This window comes from Patella vulgata, chromosome 7 (genome assembly GCF_932274485.2).
Source record: "Patella vulgata chromosome 7, xgPatVulg1.2, whole genome shotgun sequence".
Taxonomy (NCBI): domain Eukaryota; kingdom Metazoa; phylum Mollusca; class Gastropoda; family Patellidae; genus Patella; species Patella vulgata.
Window position 1 is genome coordinate 35,182,039 of NC_065885.2, and position 20,126 is coordinate 35,202,164.

A 20,126-nucleotide genomic window follows, 5' to 3' on the forward strand; every position below is an offset into this window, starting at 1 on the left:
TGTCCACGATAACCTATCATTAATATTTTGTTATTACCATAATTAGATAATCGTTTAGTGCAAACTTCAACAATGCGCAACCTTCGACCTTCATTTCAAGATCTACGAAAAAACAATTTTTATTTAATGTTTTTCTCTTATAAATATATACCAAGGTAACAAGTGTACTCATTAACCACGCACAGTTGAATTGATAACCAAGCGAGGACTAAGCGACTGAGCAATATAATTTTTTTATCGGTAAAGTATATAGTCTCACAAAATTATTTCTTGACAATGGGAAAATATGCTCTACGGTGTAAATGTAACTGAAATTAAATGTTCAATTTTGTGAGGGCGGATAAAGTCAGCTTTAAAGCTTATATTAGTGTCATTGTTCGGAGAGTATACCAACCCCATAAATAGGATTTAATTACCTACAATAAATAAACCCCCAGGGGTTCTCAGGTTGTGTTATGTGGTTATAAGGTTCATGACCTTTATAATGATTGACAAGTAAAATATAAACAGTAGTTTAATGATTATCGATTTTGGTATATCTCTGTTCATACAATATATCTACGTCGAAATAAATATATTTAGCAAGTTTTATTTTACACTTTTATATAATATAACTACATTGCTGTATACTTTTGTGGGGTTTGGAGGCCGAATGGTTGACGCAAGCGCGTTGGATCATAAGGTCTGTCATTGAGTTAAGTGGGGTGGTTTCGATTTCCCGGTTGTACGTGACAAGGAGTAGGGTCGCCTGTCCAACCTCGTGGGTTTTCTCCGGGTCCCCCGGTTTCCTCTCACTGCTAAAAGACTCATACGCGCAAGCGAATTATTGAAATAAAATTGAACCAGATGTTAGTCCCAAACTGACCTAGTTTGTGTCTACCTTTATGACTGCACTGCTGAATACAAGTAAGGAACTGAAATGAAATGGGGTTTAACGACCTACTGTTCAGCTCCGAACTGGGCTAATACAGTGTGCAATGAGGGAAATTTTGTCTAGACAGTAGCACTACAGCTTACTCTTATATCGAATTCCAACTGACAAGGGATCTTTTACGTGCACGCCAATGTGGGTTCCCAATTTTCGACTAGACACTATTCCTTGCGAAATCCGAGTAACTTTCTCGACCAACACCGGAAACGAACCCGAAACTTCCTAGTTAGCGAGCCAGGTTTCTGCTTCTAATTTGCTTGCTACTTTAATGACGGTGTCGTGTAAGTGGCATGATATGCACACCTTTTTGGAACACCTGATTTTATTGAAATAGATTCATAATATTCTTTGTGTATTTATCAATGTAATAGCAATGTCAATGCCCAGTATTTGCCGATTTTGGTAAATCAACTCCAAAATAGAAAAATAAATCCACTAAAAATTTATATAATTTATATATATTTTCGAATTCCTAATGCCAAGATAATTGAAATGAGAATAAAAGAGGTCTTTTATTCCAGAATTAATGTAACTGATGATTTGATACGATTGTTATTTAAGTGACATCTTATAGTTAGGAACGACAGTTAAATAATCAATCATTGTTTGTCCTTAATATGTAATGGACTAAAATTACGTTTAGAGCAGAGTTTAATGTGAAGTGCGTGATGTGAGGAAGAAATAACCCGTCTAGTATTGCAGACATCAATTTCTTAATGCCACAGTGCTGGTAACACTAAAGGGAGAAGATTTTAATTTTGCCAACTAAACGAACCAAGGACATAGTCTTATCTCTTTGGGGAGCCGCGCTGGCTAACTTACGGTGGTGGCCGAGTGAGAGAGAGAGAGAGAGAGAGAGAGAGAGAGAAAGAGAGAGAGAGGGTTTAACACTCGACATAAACTAGGCCATTTCGAGACTAACATATGGTTCAATTGTATTTCAATAATTCGCTTACGCCTTGGGGTTTTTAGCAGTGGGGAGAAAACCCACGAGGGTGGACAGGCGAGGATTTCGAAATAATAGTAGGCCTCATATCACACGGAATACTTGCGCTGGGATACACTCTCTTGAACCATTGAATAACCCGAGCGGTATTCAATAAGTTCTATCTATTTATTTAAAGTATAAAAATGTTCAGTCCATAAGTTTCAGTGCAAAGTTTCTTATGGCATTCGGGCAACATTTATACCGAATAACAGCAGACCTGTAATTACTCGTTTAAAGCACACTTAACCCTTCAAGTGATCGCAGACCTTTAATTATCCATTTAAAGCCCACACCACCCTCGAAATGTTAGCAGGTATGTAGCTACCCATTCAAAGCCCATGCCACCTTTCAAATGATAGCAGACATGTTACCTAGCATTCGAGATATCCCGGCTAATTGATTTTTTTTCGGGGGGTGGGGGCTGATTAGTTCTCTCTCTGGTTGATTTTGAAGTCTGGAAGCACATCCTCCTATAGACACAATACTATCACTGACATAGAATGCTATAACTGACGAAGAATTAAGTTAACATACCTATCTGCATCTGGATTCTCCAATATGGATTCTAAATCCGATATAGAACCAGGGTCATCTGATAATATTAATGGTATCCGTTTTCGTGATCCAGGAGGAGACTGATATAAAGAGGGGTCTGATAGTCTATTCCGACGAGTATGCAAATCCCGAAACTTAGCTAGTTCATTCTCAAAGCGATGATTTTCGACGGGTCCAATCGAATTCGGACGATCTCTCATAAAGTTATGCTTTCGACGTCTAACAACAGATGTGTGATTAACCACGGTTGCATGTGTTGGTGCTGGTGGATATAGGGGACTACTAGGAAAGCACGGTGTTTCGGGACACTTGGGGCTGTACACAGGGGGGAGATCACACTGCACGGAGACATCACGCTGCCATGGAAATCGGGCTTTAAAGCTTTCGCCTACAATATCCAAGTGTTTGTAATTAGTTTTGCACACCCGACTTTCACTAGAACACCTTTGTAAGTAATTATTATTCAAAAGATGTTTCTTATCACTTGGACTAGTGGCACACATGGTAGTATCGGATGCTTGGCCAGGTTCCGAATGACTATGCTGAAACACTCGCGGTCTTCTATTGATGGTAAATCCACACTGTTCATCACTTTCATTCGAGGACTTTAAACTATTTGAAGGAAGGGAACAGGTGGATGGATGCCTCCGGGTGTTACGGGGACGATTCCTTTCACTCTCGTCTCTCATTTTAAACGATTTGTCTTCTTGTTGGTTCTTGTCAATCGTGAGTCCATTGTGATTCACTTGTGGATGATCGTTATCATCTGATGGACTGTCTTTGCTGTGGAGTATATTTTTGGTGGTGGATATGCGTCGTTTGCATACCGTTGATTTCCTATCGTCTGCGCTGTGTGTGTCAAAACTTGTATTGGTGGCGCTCTCATCAGCTGTAAAAATAACGAGAAGTATTCAATTAGACTCGTGAACGACTACAAGCGACTAACGAGATTATACTTATAGCAGGGGCTTACCTTTTGTAAGCGGGTATTAGGGGGTTGATTCCCATTGGTTTTAAAGTGGTATTAAGGTTCATACAGCAGCCATCTCATCTAATACCGTTGTACAACTTTAGGGAATGGAAAGCAGACCGAATAGGATTAGAAACAAGGGTTTTAAGACATTCAAAAGGATTTTAACCCAACCGACACAAGAAACCCTATGTATTTATCTTGGATTATGAACAAAAGTATAACACTATATGCTTGATTTTACAACTTGATCACAATACAGAATATTAAATATTACACGTCGTTGTGTATTGAACAACGTGGGTATCTCGGTTGGTCGTGGTCACGCCATGCGAAGAATTATTAACCCTATAAATACTCTGACATACTGGTTTCAACAAGAGTATATCAGATAGAGGCGGACGACGTTAAGATAAACTTAATTCTATAGTATTCTGTATACAACGTACGCATAATGCTGCAGGACACCATTTCATTTAATTTCATAATGTTGCAGCATTAATATTCATTTTTAGTAAGGGATAACCAACCAAAGGATTCATACATGTTTTAAAGTTTAAAATAAAAAGATGTAGTATTTCGAAAAAGACTATTATATTTTACAACCCAATTAAAGATGCAGTATGTAAAATTTAGATACGACCTGGCCTTGTATATCTCCAGGAAGTAGCTGATTGTCAAGAGCAATTGAGAGTTGACAGTCGGGAGTTGATTAGGACTTGTCATGTGAATGGAATTCTAAATGATAATTTATATAACATTTGAAACAAGAAAAAATTGCAATATTCAGATGTAGCTCTTGCATAATAGATCTTTAAGCGACTTTCAAGAGTACAAAAATAAAAATAAATTGTTAGCTTACGGCGATGAATTGCAGACAAATTGGGTTGAGTAATCTGATCTTTTAACTCTATGCGATAAAATTTGTTTTTCAAAGATTGGGCAGAAGTAAGTTTATTTACTAATATTAGTTTCGTTTTTGGAAAAAACTGTTGACTGTTGAGCACATAACCGGCCAATTAATCTCTATATTGACAACCGAATGGAAGCTAGTTGTCATTTCAAATAACAAATCAGCCCGTAAAATGCTACCAAATCAACAATTTTATTTCTAATCTAAATCAAAGAGTGGATTGCCCTTGTTGAATTTGAATATATTGCAACTGGTATATATTTTTCTGCGTCTTTTGTTTTAGTATGAGTTATGATCAAAGATTATATTCTGGTATGATGTCCCTTTACTGTTTAATGATGTCCCTGGAAAGTTAAAACACAGAGGATAGCATACTAGGATTTCTTGCCCACTCTATTTTATATACATTTTATTAGATGAATTTCAGCTAGAAACAGCCAACGGTGAGGCTGATATCGCCCCGTCGAAATCCCCAAATAAATAGATGACGCATATCAATTAATTTCACATTTATTTTTTTCAAAAGTATCAAGCAATCAAACTGATTATCTATGCTTTGTCTAAACAGAAAATGTTCTCGATAAAACTCAGTCCGGTTTTGAAGTACCTGGTAGTGAAACTATACACTAAGTTTCATCACTCTACATCAGTTAGAATCAAAGTTATCTTGCCCCAAGGCATCTACCAATGAAATTGCTTAGATCTATTGAGCTTTAGCGGGAAATAGTAATCATTGAACTCAGTCAAGACATTCACCTAATGAACATCTTTTTCTCAACTAAAAGCAGAATTGTTATGTTCCATAGTCTTGACCAATCAAATGACTTATCTCTACTTAGCCTAAGTAGAAACTTCTGATCGAACATAGTGGAGGTATTGATGTGAGGAAACTATACACCGTGTTTCATCACTCTCGCTTAATAAGAACTAAGGTTGTCGTGTCCCAAAGCATCAACCAATCAAATTGCTTATCTCAGCTTACCCTAAGCAGAAAATGTCCATCTTTATTGTGTTCCAAAGTCTTGACCAATCAAATTGCTTATCGTTCTGCTTACCCTGAGCAGAAAATGTAGTGAAACTAAGCACCAAGTTTCACCACTCTCACCATCGTGCCCCAAAGCATCAACCAATTAAATTGCTTATCTCTGCTTACCTTAAGCAGAAAATGCACATCTTCGAACCCCATCAAGGCATTCACCTAATAAACACCTACAACAAGTTTGAACATTCTAGCTCAGTTAGAAGGAGAGTGTGACGGACATACAGACAGACAGGTAGACAGACGGACAGACCCATTTTAATAGTCCCCTGCTTTCTTCGAAAGACGGACGACAACAAGAGTTAACATAACTATCTTTTTACAGATAGTATATTATATAAAAGGTGTTAGGCTCAGGTGCTGTAACGACAACGATGTGCTAAAGAGAAGATAAAACCAGATAAAACCAGACTACCCGAAGAAAACTGGCGAGGTCAGGCATGCGACCATACTTCTTGTCAAGTGCAAAAGATGATCGGTCTTTATATGATCTACAGCGCGTACGCTTGTCCAAAACACCCTGATGATGACAGATTTTCATGACAGTGTGGCTGATGTGTCCAAGGTGAGTTTGCGTTTCTGATGAAATATCGACTAAAGATATTAACATAATCATATATAATGAATGAACGAAATGGAGTTTTTTAACGTCCTACTTTTCTGCACCAAGCGGGATAATGAAGAATCGATATGAGGGAAATTTTGCCCACACAGTAATTGAATTCCGAATGTAAGAGACTCTTTTACGTGCACACCAACGTACCAACCGAACTCCTAGACGCTGTACCTTGATAGCCACCCCCTCCCGTCCTGCATTACTGACAAGGGGGAACCACGCTGCAAAAATCCTAAGGAATCGAACCCCCATATTCCTGAAGCAATGGCCAGAGAAATCCCTCTCCGGCCATTGCTGGATTGGCTTCTGATACTTGAGCTTTTGAGGGAGTGTGTCTATTCTTCCCGTTCAATCAAATCTATCCCAAGTACAGCAACATGACAGCCCTTCGTTTAATCTGGAGTCTTCCCTAAAACTTTAGACAGTGATTTAAGGTATTAAACACGGTGAAAGTATTGTTCGTCTCCAAACAGTATTGTTTACATTGTATCCGTATTGATAGCCTCGTTTGTCACGCAATAAGTTTTTCTCCAATATTCTGCTATTAATTGGGCATAATAAAATCGTGAGTCATGACGTAACGTTATGTAAGCATATTTAATCCAATTTGGAGCTCTGTTTAAAGCATAATGATATGATTAGGCAGTTAGCTATTGGTTGTTAATCGGTCTATTGACCAGTCATAATTTGGAACAGAAATTTTCTTCAATTACAGCAGTGTTAAGTGTGATTAGCTCGGAACACAGCGAGGAGTATGCGAACCCCGGACTTTCTAGCTATCGGACAGATGTCTTACTCACTAAGCCGTAGCTTCCAGATTATATAGAAAATAAATTTTGTCTTGTGACCTATTGAACAACATGGTAGTAATTGTCCTGAGGCTGCCCGACTACCCAATTTCGTTCTACTATCGTTTTGCTAAACAAAATAAATAGATAGATAATGATGCAAACCACAAAATTAGTTAGTCAAAATAATACGCTATAATTAAAATTACCTGCAAAAGGTGGCACATGGCTATACACAAGTTTAAACAGGATATGAATTATACTGCCACTTATCTTCATCTTGATAATCATAATAATACTAATTATAAGTTTTTATCATCCATTTGTTATATAACAATAAGCACAGTTTATTAATTCAGACAGAACATTCGAAGTTAAATTCTGCGCATTGCACAATGATGGTCAAATTATATATTAAAACTCACAACGAATGCACAAATGTTTTGAATGGAAAACACAAACAACTGCACTTTTAATGTCTTTTTTTGTTCAAATATGTATTGGGAATTATTGTTATATTCTTATCATAATTACCGATGTATACCGATGTCACTGAAAATATCCTCATCTTTTGAAGCTCCAACCACCTGTTGCACAGACAACATAATATTGATTTTTGTCCCCAAATGTTTTCCATTTATAATATGTATATTCATTGTGCTGCTGAGACATAAATATCTGACTTACAGCTAGTATGAATGAATTAATTAATCCAAATTAACATACTACTTAGTTTGAAGCCCCTGTCCATTGATTTGCAGTTCAAGCTTTTCACACATTGGTATTAATTATCTAATAAATACTGTAATCCAGTGGCATTCAATAAATACTCAAAACCAGACACATATGATTACAAGTTCGCTATCATTTTCAAAATATTTTCGGCAGTTCAACAAATGGTCTGATAAGCATACTTTGTAACATAAATAGATTTCAGATTCGAACATGTGGTACCCTTTGATGTCTCTGGACGATACAAATTCCTTAGAACATATTAATGACAGATGAGTCTCCAGCGTAATACGGATGACGACAATATTATGACATCACGTTGGATCACAGGTGTTTTACTATATTGATTGACATAATGTAATCTATTACACAGGTTTTGGTATGCATATTAGCTTTACATTCTGCTTATTGAAATACGTGACAATACATATTATTATAAAGCCAATTATTGAATTTCGGTTCCCTTTGTATTAGATATTACTAAGTTTACAGGTATGTTTTGACGCTAAATACTTCCACCGGGTTTCATATTTTCTTTAATATCAAAACCATGAGATCACACATCACAACTCTTTAAGGGTGACATATTGCACTGATTAAAACTAGTCTATAAAGAACTTTATATTAATAAAGATATTCTGAAACAAATCACAACTCTTAAGTGTCATATAGCATTTATTAATAGGTTTTATATTTAAAAAGTGCAAGGCCACAGATCATAACGGGAGGTATTTCCAATTCCACAGTGACACAGATTTTGTTAAACTAGTCCATATAAAGGGTTATATGTTTAAAACACACGATGGCACATCTAGATCACAACTAAAGGTATTTCCAATTCCAAAGTGGTATAGTAGCTGATCAAAGGTATTTATATTTAACAGCCACGATGGCACATAAGGCTTTTCCAATTCAAAAGTGATGGCATATAACACAATTAAAGAAGTTTCCAATAATGGTACAAATCATAAGGGAGATATGTCAAATCTGCTTAGCTACTTAACACATAATGTATACATAAACGATCGAAGATTGTACCAGATCACAATTTAACGGTTTCCAATTCCGAAAGCCATACATTTTTTAAAGGAATTTATGTATAAAGAATCTCGATGTCATTGATTGCAACTAAAAATGTTTACAACATAGTATAAATATGCAGTTAATAATGGGTTACTTTCCCATAAAATAATGCTATACTTACAACTACAAATTGTTTCTGTTCTACGAAAAACTAGAGGTAATGGACTATGTTTCCAATTTACACAAGAATGAAGAAAAATGATCAGATTATTATGAACGTAAGTGAATAGCGAAACATTTCGTGCGAGGTCTATGGTGATTTACTAACCCATCGTTTATGCCGAACAACGCAACCCAGCACTTCTACAGACAGTGACTAAAGTCCTATAAAACTGAAGTCTTGTCTAGATCTGTTTTGCAGATAAAACAAACACAGTTTCTACTTTTTGATTGCATTATTTACGACTTAATGTCAGAATTCATCTATGGTACGTTTAATGTTTAGAGTTTATGCAATTTAGTCTTACATACAATCAGTAGATAAATACGTTAAAATGGACAACTAGGCTTAATATTTTTAAACAGTTCACGTTATACCTCTATATGATTTGGTGGTGTTTTTTAATCGGATTCTAAATATGAATGCATATTATTTTTTCATACTTGCCAATCTCGCTGCAAAAGTTAAACGAATAAAATATATTTGCTAAAACTGAAATAAAGTTACGTTATTATTATTAAGGGCCTTTTATAATCAGGCATTGTGGCATGTGGCAAGCTAGGGTACTATAAACACAAGTTATTACTATTCTACGATATAAATCTGATTTAATCTACACACAATCGCAGCTTCAATGAATTACGGGAAAATGAAGCATTGTCAATGACAGGAGTTACTTGGATGAGAATATTTGTGTCGGCGCCGCGTGTAACGGGTAGTCTGTTATTGGAAAACATTCCAAATGGGCGGATAACAATACTGTGTGATATTGTAATGCTGTTATTTATCGATAGCAGATAGCTTATTAAATTTTCAGGTCAATTGCAACCATTTTGTTGGTTTACATGGCAACGTAAATAACGAATGAGGCTAAGGCACTTAGCAATTGCACCAGATTGATTGAATCTATGACATGACCATTTAAGATCAGAGACAAACCCAGATATGTGTTTTTCCACATTAACAACAGGATGCCGCTATGATTCCTTTCTCATTATTACGTGGTCCTTTAGTAAACTAGATAAACACAAGCCATTTAGGGGGTTAATCGCAACGTCTCACAATGTAAAAGGTGTACGGATACCGAATTCACATAAAGCTAAACTTATTCCATACATTTCAAAAGCATTCTGGAATTCGGGCCATGATAACACCGGACATGCTTCATAGAAGAACACAGTAATATACGTATTATAATACCTCACATACAGATTCCTCAAAATGTTTAGTAAAATAGTTATTCCTGTGTAACACGCTTAGATTTGCCAATACTTTCCTCTCGGAATTAAACTATAGAATGATAACAGAAGCGCAGTGAATGGCTTTCAACACGATACTCTAGTATATACTTATGACAAATTGAATGGTTTCACAATATCTTGCTCGGCAGTAGAAAGGTGTCATTGTTGACCTTTATCCATAATCTAAAAGTCAAGTGGCAACTCTCCATTTGAGTTGTCTGCGATAACACTTAGGTGGAAGCCGACGTTAAATAAAGCTATTTCACACACACACACACTCTTCATTTGAACAAATTTCAAATACAAGCTGTGAATATTGTTTCCCGGCGAAAACGTTAGCAATAGAAAAAAAGAGCATAATATTATTGAGTGGGCTAATAAATTAACAAACCCTTAAAGACGAGCAAATTACGTCATAAACACATCCCAATAACCCCATGTGTTTCTGATATCTGATATGAGAAAGCAATGCTTGTAATTAGATAACAAATATATCGCTCCATTTAGATACATGAAGTGACGGATATCATGCCTAGAGTAGGGTATACTTAATCTTTTAAGCACACGGGATGACACTTGTCAGTATCTGGAATGTCCACGTAATACCGATTTTAGTTTTACTTTGGTTTCCTAGCGTTCGGTAACTTCCAGAACAGATTTTAACCTACCAGACCGAATATATTTAGTTCCACGGATAGCAAGAAAGTTAATAGACGTCCTTTTATCGAAATTAAATCAGTATCTTTGAATACTGAACCCTGATTTTATGCAAACAGTTCCATCAAAGTAGTCCTCAAAGCTTTAAATTTGTAATCACTATACACAGCAAACATAGCTGGGCAGAAAGCACAAATAATTAACATCCATACGTTTACAAAATTGATCAATCGATGCCCTTTAAACTTTTATTAACATCGTGTCATCCTCCATCCTCCACACACGTTGATCAGTTTCTAGTTTGATGGTCCTTTGGATATACCATAATTATAACATCAGATCAGACTAACTGATAAATAAAAACGTGCACAGGATCATCAAGCATACATTGAGTCTAAACAAATAACTCTGGCCGATATCAGCACTCAGTAAATAAGTGAAAGTCGAATGATATTAGTTATGACTCTCTATTCGGACCAAAGGAAGAAATTCCTTATTTATTATTTAATTATCGCAATATTATAGTTTTGGAAACGCTGCTAAACGAGTTAGACGTTTTCCAAGATTTCTTTTAATTTGCCAAAATTCGTTATCAATATATGCATCAATTAAAGCACCATTATGACATCAGGAACCAACAATTTACATAAGATGATTGTTTTTGTTGCAATACGACAGCGCCTTCGGCATTCTCAGACAACTACCGAGACGGTGATTGCGATATTCATGTATAGGCTAATATAAATGATTCACCCCAGAAATAATTTAAGCCAATATCCATTATCGCAATAAACACTTAAATAACAAAATATATTCTAATTAGGAATTAAAACATGTAGTTCCTCAGGCTTCCTCTATTTTGTTTTTTAAAAAAAATGTGTTCTTCGTCTGGCACCCACACATTGGTAGTTTCCTTGAGTTTTCAAGGCTTCCTTGCTGATTTCAACAACAATACTCCTACTCCAGTTAAATTGTTATAGGCCACTGCCACGAGACATCAACACACAATAGACAAAATGGCAAATATTATCATTGGCGACTAGTTATCAGAGGTTTACATTGTATTTACTGTTCCCATAAAGCATCATTTATACCCGGGGCTATCCGAATGGAAATGTCATGTAATAATGTGATTAGTGAGAAAGTCGATGGTTAGGTTGGACGTCGATTATATCAAGCATGCAGTAAATAATATAATGTGACTGCCAAGCTTTATTATTAAATGGCGGTTATTAGTTTATTGCATGCCCAGAGAAACGTGCAAATGCTACTTAGGGTATAAAATTTCTTCCATTACGTTATGTAAAAACAAAACTGATATGATTTTTAGTAATTCTAGCCGTTTCATTATTAGACCTTTGCTGCTTCGTGTATCAACGCACCACTTCTTCATCTGGCCATTATTGTCATTCCTCTCAAAACGTCATTAAAGTATCAAAGTCCTGATAATTTGGGCAATAGAATATTTAAACCAGCGGTTGCCATGCCACATACGCCCACATTTTGCAAGAGATGGATAGAGAACAAGATTAAAAAAGCGATTTTCGTACAATCATTGGCCATAATCCAGGAAGTTATGGTCTGAAATGCGCGAATATCGAAAGAGATTGAGATGTTTGGGATGTACAGATATATTTTAAGTTTCATCAACAACCTTGGTATTACATACCTTTACACTATATGCATACAAGGAGCAGCCATTTTGTCCGGCAGTTTGGGTCAGATTTTTATAAAATTCGAACTCAACCTTCATTGATGTGTAACGGTGATATTTTTAAACGTTTTCTTAAAATTGAATACAAATTGTGACTTCTAGCGGGTCCACAAGCTAAAAGTGTGTTTTTTTCGAACAATCGGGGGCCATAATCCAGGAAGTGATGTTCGGATATGTGCGATTATGAAAAGGAACTAAGATCTCTGTGATATAAATAACAAATTTAAAGTTTCATCAAAATCGGATCAAAATTGTGGCCTCTAGGGGATCCAAAACCTTGATATATCATATATTTACACAATTTGCGTACGAGGGGTAGCCATTTTGTCCGACATTTTTGGTCCAATTTTCACGAAATTACTCAACCGTCGTTAGGGTGTAACGGATCAAACGGTTTTTAAAATGGGATAAAAATTGTGACCTTTAGAGGGACCACAAGCTAAAAACGCGATTTTTGCGTACAATCCGGGGCTATAATTCAGGACGTTACGATCCGATATGCGCGAATATCGAAGGAACCAAAATCTTTGGGTTATAAACATGCATTTCAAGTTTCATCAAAATCGGATGAATGGCGTTACCTGTAGAGTGTCCACAATCAGGGGCCATAATCCATGAAGTTATGGTCCGATACATGACAATATCGAAGGCGCCGAGATTTTGGGAGACAGACCTATATTTCAAGTTTCGTCAAAATAGGATAAAAATTGTGACCTGTAGAGTGTCCACAAACAAATTTTGGACGGGCGGACGTCCGGACGAACACGGGCGACGGTATAATACGTCCACATAAAAATGTGGGCGTATACAAATTGCCACGCCTCCGTTCCAGATACATGAAATGAAATGAAATGGGCTTCAATGTCCTTTTTCCCCACCAACCAGTCTTCTGAAGACGGGTGTATATTATACGAGGGAACGTTTCCTGTACAGCCACGTTTCCGCCTACTGTCGAGGGATCTTTTACGAGCACACCAGCGGGTACACGGGACCTCGGTTTGTCGACAATGCGCTGTTTCTGACAAGGGGAAACCAGGCTGGAAATACACGACGAAATTTAACGCAAGCTCCTTACTAACTGAGCCACCAGGGCCCCCTTTCCAGATAGAACGCTTATTGTACAGCTAAATAATTTCATAGAATTGTTATTAGTTGGTGTGCTATTTTTATTTCCAGTTTTCTCCCTCTCTGTTAACGTTTTCCGTCATTTGTAATTCGCAATACTGAGACAAAATCATCAAATGCATGCACAGGACTAGGAATTAACGTCTCGTCAACACAATACGTCGGTCATTCTGAAATGAGGCTAAAATACGGTAGATGTATTTTTTGAAAGGTCACGTGTACAATGCTATGGAGAGGAATTTTGCCCGGACAGTGGAGTTTCCGCCTACTCTTCATCGAATTCCAAATCTCAAAAGTTCTTTAACGTAGTAGATCTAATCATACCTCCTTTCTCTGTCCATAGAACGCTACCCCTGGTAACCTGCTTGAGATATGCCTCGTTACTCAAATGCAACATTACACATATCACAATTTTTGATAAACATTCAGATTATCGTAATGTTGGTGTCCCTGATCCTTGTCCCGTAAGACTATCCCAAGCTCTGCAGAAATACAAACTTTTGATGGGCATAATATTTTTTGTATAATTGTGTCCACATATTGCCATTGGTGTGGCTTTAAGTGATTGCAAAATCACTCATACAAATGAACATTCGAATAAGTTTGGTAAACCCGTCACTTCCGAGCAAAACAATATTGTAGGTTATATATTCATGTTTTGGTGTTTAATATATATACCTAAACGTATACCTTAACTTTAAATTATTCTTGGTTTTAAATATTAGAATGAAGTCAGTTGTTTTACTAATTTTACTAATTATTTTTACTAAATATTTGTTATACCTCGACATGTCCTGAAACTGAAATTCTAGAAACACAATAATTTTGTACATCATATAAACACATCAAAGGTAATTAAATCTACGCTTTTATGCTTTTATCCAAATCAAAGCGATTCAGTCCTTTTAATACAATTAGCCTTTGGACAAGTGTTATGTCGTATAAAACAAGACTACATAGCTGTTAGCTATCGAAGGAAGATATTAATATATACCCTTACACCGGAAATTCAGGGGTTTGTGAACTATACAAGGGTAGCATGTCCTTCCTCGTGCATATCACCTATCACTTACAGGAGATGGAGCATTTCATACATTTTAACTGTCAAATAGATTCCTGATAGACGCAATATTGTAGGCAGTCACGTACAAGTTGTCTCGCTACAGATTCCACACAGGCACCGATACGGAACAGAAATGAAACTCAGGTAGGTAAATGTCACAGAGAATGAAAAATCCAGCCTTCGCCATTGTAATTACACCACATGACAAGAACAATAAAATACCAAGTTAAGAATCTCCTGCCAATCGGTGGATGAAAAATCATTTACATCCACAATCACAAATGAATATAATTACCACACACGATTTTGGCAAACGCAGACCACAGATGTACATGTAATAAGCTAACGAGACATCGGACACCTTCCGAACAGACACATAAAAAAAATATGGATATCTAAGAGTTAAAAAAAAACTCTCATGGATAATATGGCTTCTAATAAATAAATGATTAAGTTACAAGCGTCCATATGTTAAGAAATTTATCTTATCATAACTCATCTCGAATTTATTTTTTAACAAGGATTGTAAATATTCGTTATCTAAGCACTTGAAAAATCCAATCTTGGCAGCCATCGATTCTTCCCCAAATTACCATCGTTTAAAAAAGTTCATTATGTCCTGTTAGTAAAGCAGTGGTTACAAACTCGTGTATTTTGATAAACAGTGTTTCAAATTACATGATTTATCTTGTTTTTTTACGGAATGGTATCTACAAAAATCAACAAGGTCACTTTGTTAAATTATTTTACTGGATTCTATTTTAACATAGAAATTGAGATCGATTGGACGATTTTCATAAACATTAAGCAACGCAGCTACATGAAAAATAATTCTAGAAATATTTAATGTGGTGATTTTCTCTTTTGTCGGTTAATTAATAAAAAAAACCCACTTAAAATGAGCACATGTTTTCAATAACGGGACGAACATTTTCCAAAAGAATGTCGCCGTACAACTCTGTTTATTGTGTCTGGGGATAGAGTAAAGCAGCATCAGTTTCGTATCTGTTTTCATAAATAACCCATTTTATAACCAAGCGATAATTGATCTATCATGCTGCTTTACTTTTCTTTTCATCGTCTTTATGAAGCACCCTGCTAGACAGCTTTTCAACAACCCAACTGTTATAAAACTTTATGTTCTATTTGCTATTTATTATTTATTTACATTTTATTTTTTTACATATTACCATTATGCATACTATACGTATGTCTATTGCACTTTGTATTGTATAATATGTATGCAGGGCAAAATATCAAGGTTAAGGTCGCATTTTTGTAATCAAAAAAGGTATTATGTTTTTTTAAAAATGAAATAAAAACGACTAATTCATTTCAATGCCGCCAGTGATCTGACTTCTGTTCCCCAGGTCTGGTCTATGAAAAACAAGTACGGTAGTACCATATGGACCAGAAACTGAGAATGACGTACCGCCGCCATCTTGAAATTGTGGCGTTAAAGTCCGTCATTAGACGCACAATTGCCCAAGAACAAGTACGCCATGAGGATCGTAACTTGAATTAGTGACCAGCAATGAAATGGAAAGTGGAACAATCATTATATCCTTTAAGTTAACAAACATGTTGGCTTTTTATACTTTCGATTATTTCAGTGAAATAAAATGAAACCTCGTTGACATTGGAGAATACCATTACTGTAAATAATAATATAAATAATTAGTTTATTCTGTCAATGAACTATGTAATTTTAAACATTTGTTTTGGATGGGATGAGTGGCTAATGGGTCCAGATATCACCATTGGCAGTTAGATTTTTCCAAATCTTCTCTCAGGGGGATAATTAGCCAAATATTCCACTTCCGCCACTACCTACGACATTTTTTTAAAATTATCGGCTCTTGTAACAGTATGAAAAGACTCATACGACCATCTATTAAACTCACAGTTATGGTTACAAGGATTCGATATAACTTACACAACGACTGCTCGAGTTGCTAAGTGTGTTGCTTGGTATACTGTATACAGATACCTTCTAATGTATTTAAATGTCAGCTAAATCTGGAAACGCTGTGACGTAAATATGTTACCTGATTATAGAAATTAATACACTCGAGATGGAAAAGCTATTATAGCTGTTAAAAGATAATAATACCCGGTGTCCATTGCATAATCTATTTATTATTTCTTATCATTTCAGCCTTGATATTTGTTTTGATTTTATGAACAGTTAAAATAACCAATACTTGACAAAGTTAACAGATAACCCACGATTGCAGAATGTCCTGGGTTCAGAATTTGTTATCAGTGCAAGTGTGAGAATTCATTATACCGGACGCAATATTTTACCATTGTTCGAGTACAAAGGTACTGGATGGATAAATGCAAAACTACGGGAGGCTAAAGGGGTAGCAATAAAAAGTCAAAATTTGGATATGAAATATCTAAGCTACCAGCCATCATTATTTGCATCAAACAAAAACAAAGGCTAAAAGGAAAATTTGAAGTTTTAATTTCCATTGCCTTAATGGGTGGATAAATGCGAATATACGGGAGGCTGGTGGGGTAGTAATAAAATGTCTTTACTAGATCCATTGACCAGTTACGCTACATTACACCTCAACAAACAAAGTACATGATTTACCACGAGGTCACAACTTGGATATTAAATAACTAAACTACCGCCCAATTAAACGTGGAAAATGACAGAAGGTCCATAAAAAAACCATTATTTGCATGAAACAAACCGAGGGGCCGAAAGGTGTCATTTTGATAATAATTGACAAGATTACATGTAGCATTAGATCTCGGCATGAATCGCTACAGACATGTTTAATCTTGGAATGCTGTATTTCGTTAGAAAGTAGTTAATGGCAGATCTGGAAAGAATGATTTTCTTTGTACCTGACAATATGTCAAGCACTAATGATCTAGCACGTTGACATTTCGAATTTTGTGCCGGACATGTATAACAAAGACCATTAAAAACACCGAAGAATGATAAATATGTGCAAGACAAACTGCACCTAACCAAAAGCTTGTATTTAACCTGCTTCTTGTTAAGTATAACACCATGATTTGCATAGATAACATACCTTATGATCTAAAGTGCACGCGTGATACTACGGTGATTTATGGCCCCACCACACCCCATGTAAAACAAAACAACACACCATACATAATTCAACCCCACATCTGAACAAACTTTAATTGAATAAAAAATCCAAACCAGAGAGAGAAATGGGGTTTAACGTCCACTCGACACAAACTAGGAAATTACAGGACTAACATATGATTCAATTTCATTTCATTAATTCGCTTGTGCGTAGGTGTCTTTAGCAGTGTGTGTGTGGGGGGGGGGGCAGAGTACCCATAGAATCCTCGCGGGCTTGGAAAAGCGACCCTACTCCTTGTCACCTACAAGCGGGGAATCGAAAACACGTCACTTGACTCAATGACAAGTCCTGTGATCTAATGCACACGCGTAAACCATTCAGCCATGCAACTCTCCCAAAATCCAACTCAACTATTAATATCCTCGTGGCAGTTGGCCGACCCAAGTAGATTTAGGCGAAATCATGTATAAGGTCCATGGTAAAATATTGAAACTCTGGTCAAGGATTAAATAATGTTCTTATATCAACATAAGTCCTTTGATCTTAATGGAACATTAGTTTCGTTCGTTTTACTTGTCTATTTTAATAGAACAACTCTATTTGTGATCTCTTAATTGTTTGGGGCATAATACAATTGTGTAATAATGATTAGATCAAACACAATGGAAAAAAACATATTTTTTAGTATTTACTTTACCGATCAAATCACGTGTTTTTGGTATAATTCGATATTATCGGCCATGATCAACCACTGTAAGTACACACTATAGTAATAAATACGATCACATAATAATTAACTATAATAAAACAGTGATTTTACCGTCTGGTAGGCAAGGGAGAAAACTATCGATAATGTCATAACCAGGAAGTAGCGTGCTGATTTGGTCAGACAGTAAGCCACTGAGACCAGTCTATCAACGAAGCCGTGCAGATTCCCTCATTAATAAAATGATAGTTATCAATACATCTACTCTGTCGGAATACCTGCTACTATTTTGTGGAGTTCGTATAATCAATTATTTGTGTTGTACTTTTAATTTTAAACCGCATGGTCACTGATTCTGTTTACTCTCTGCTGGCTTTTTAAAGGACAATATCGCCCCGTTTACCTAAAACGTAGTGCAGGTACCGTACAAGAGATTGCGTATGCTTATTCGTTCTAGAACCTCTCATGCCACTTCTTGATCACATGGTATGTTTGCACAGTTAACTGGTTTTGTTGTGTAGTATAACATGTCTCTTTATATTGATAATAGTGTAATTAAGTTGATAACAGAAATCACCTGCCCATCTCTTTTTAAATATCATTGTTCTTCTCATGTTCGCGACATTTATCTCCCTGCCATTGATCATGTACGTGTACACACATCATTAGTCATATAGTCATCATTTGTCAGTCAATCGATTACAAGTAGGTAAATTTATTTGCCATATCATGGCTGAGCCTCAAGGTAATATAACAAACACAACCTGACATAGCAGAGACCAACAGGTACAATATCTGTTTCACGATCCAATGATAACAACCCTTAATGAAATCAGAATCAATAGTATCCACTGACTGCACTTGGGTAGGTTTTGTTGCAATGCAGATATGAATTAAAAAAAAGAGGCAGGCTATTTTCCCAATACCACCCTATATTAACTAAATACTACCAAATACCACCACATACTACCTCATTATTGTGTAAAACTAACAGAAAAGTAAAACAAAAATTTGTTATTTATGTCAACTAATCAAATAACCAGGAGTCAAATCAGGTGTTAAAACAATGAAATGGAATGGGGTTTAACGTCCTACTGTTCACACATATTCAAAAAAGAGTAAGCGTACCCTACATCGCAAGATTATGAATTATGAGTAACTTCCGTGAACATTAATGGACTAAGTGTCCTTGAGAAAAACTGTATTTGTTTTAGATAATTGCTGCATTAAATCTAGTTGTAATATCTTCAGAATTGCATAGATATCATTTCAATAAAATGTACTTTGGCTCCAGTCCAGGCCCAAAATATAGATAGAGTCTGTAATATTCATTGATTGATTGACATTAGAACACTATGATCTATTGCACTATATCATTGATTGGCAGCTTGAAATGTGTATGAAGAAAGCAAATAGATGAAATGCAATTCTAACTATCAAGCACAAGAACAGTTTATGACTGCTTTAAGAATTTGGGCGTACGTGTTTTACCGTGGATATTATTATTATTATTAAAAAAAACAACAAATGACTGGGCATAGGTCGTATCAATTGTTGTTGACGGATAATCTCATGTTTCCAGTGAGCAAATAAATGAGAATAATAACCGATTAATAACTAGAAAGTAGCACCCGTTTGTAGTCAAAACATCTAGCCACTGGTCTTGATCTTGTTTTTAAAATAACTGGGGAATAAACTGTTTGAGCTCTTTCCATTGCTTTCCTTATGAGACTCCTATCAAAAAAAATGCCCTTGACATTTATTAATTGAA

The 20,126-nt window shown here is 36.0% G+C and overlaps 1 protein-coding gene across 2 annotated transcripts in view; it reads right to left on the minus strand.

The window, feature by feature from the left end:
* LOC126827477 (pleckstrin homology domain-containing family G member 7) overlaps positions 1-20,126 on the minus strand; it is a 187,811-nt gene that overhangs the window by 86,812 nt on the left and 80,873 nt on the right. For both annotated transcript variants that reach the window (XM_050556841.2, XM_050556839.2), the window contains exon 2: positions 2,454-3,363. In XM_050556841.2, coding sequence (XP_050412798.2) covers positions 2,454-3,363 — 910 coding nt within the window. The remainder of the gene's footprint in view (positions 1-2,453; positions 3,364-20,126) is intronic.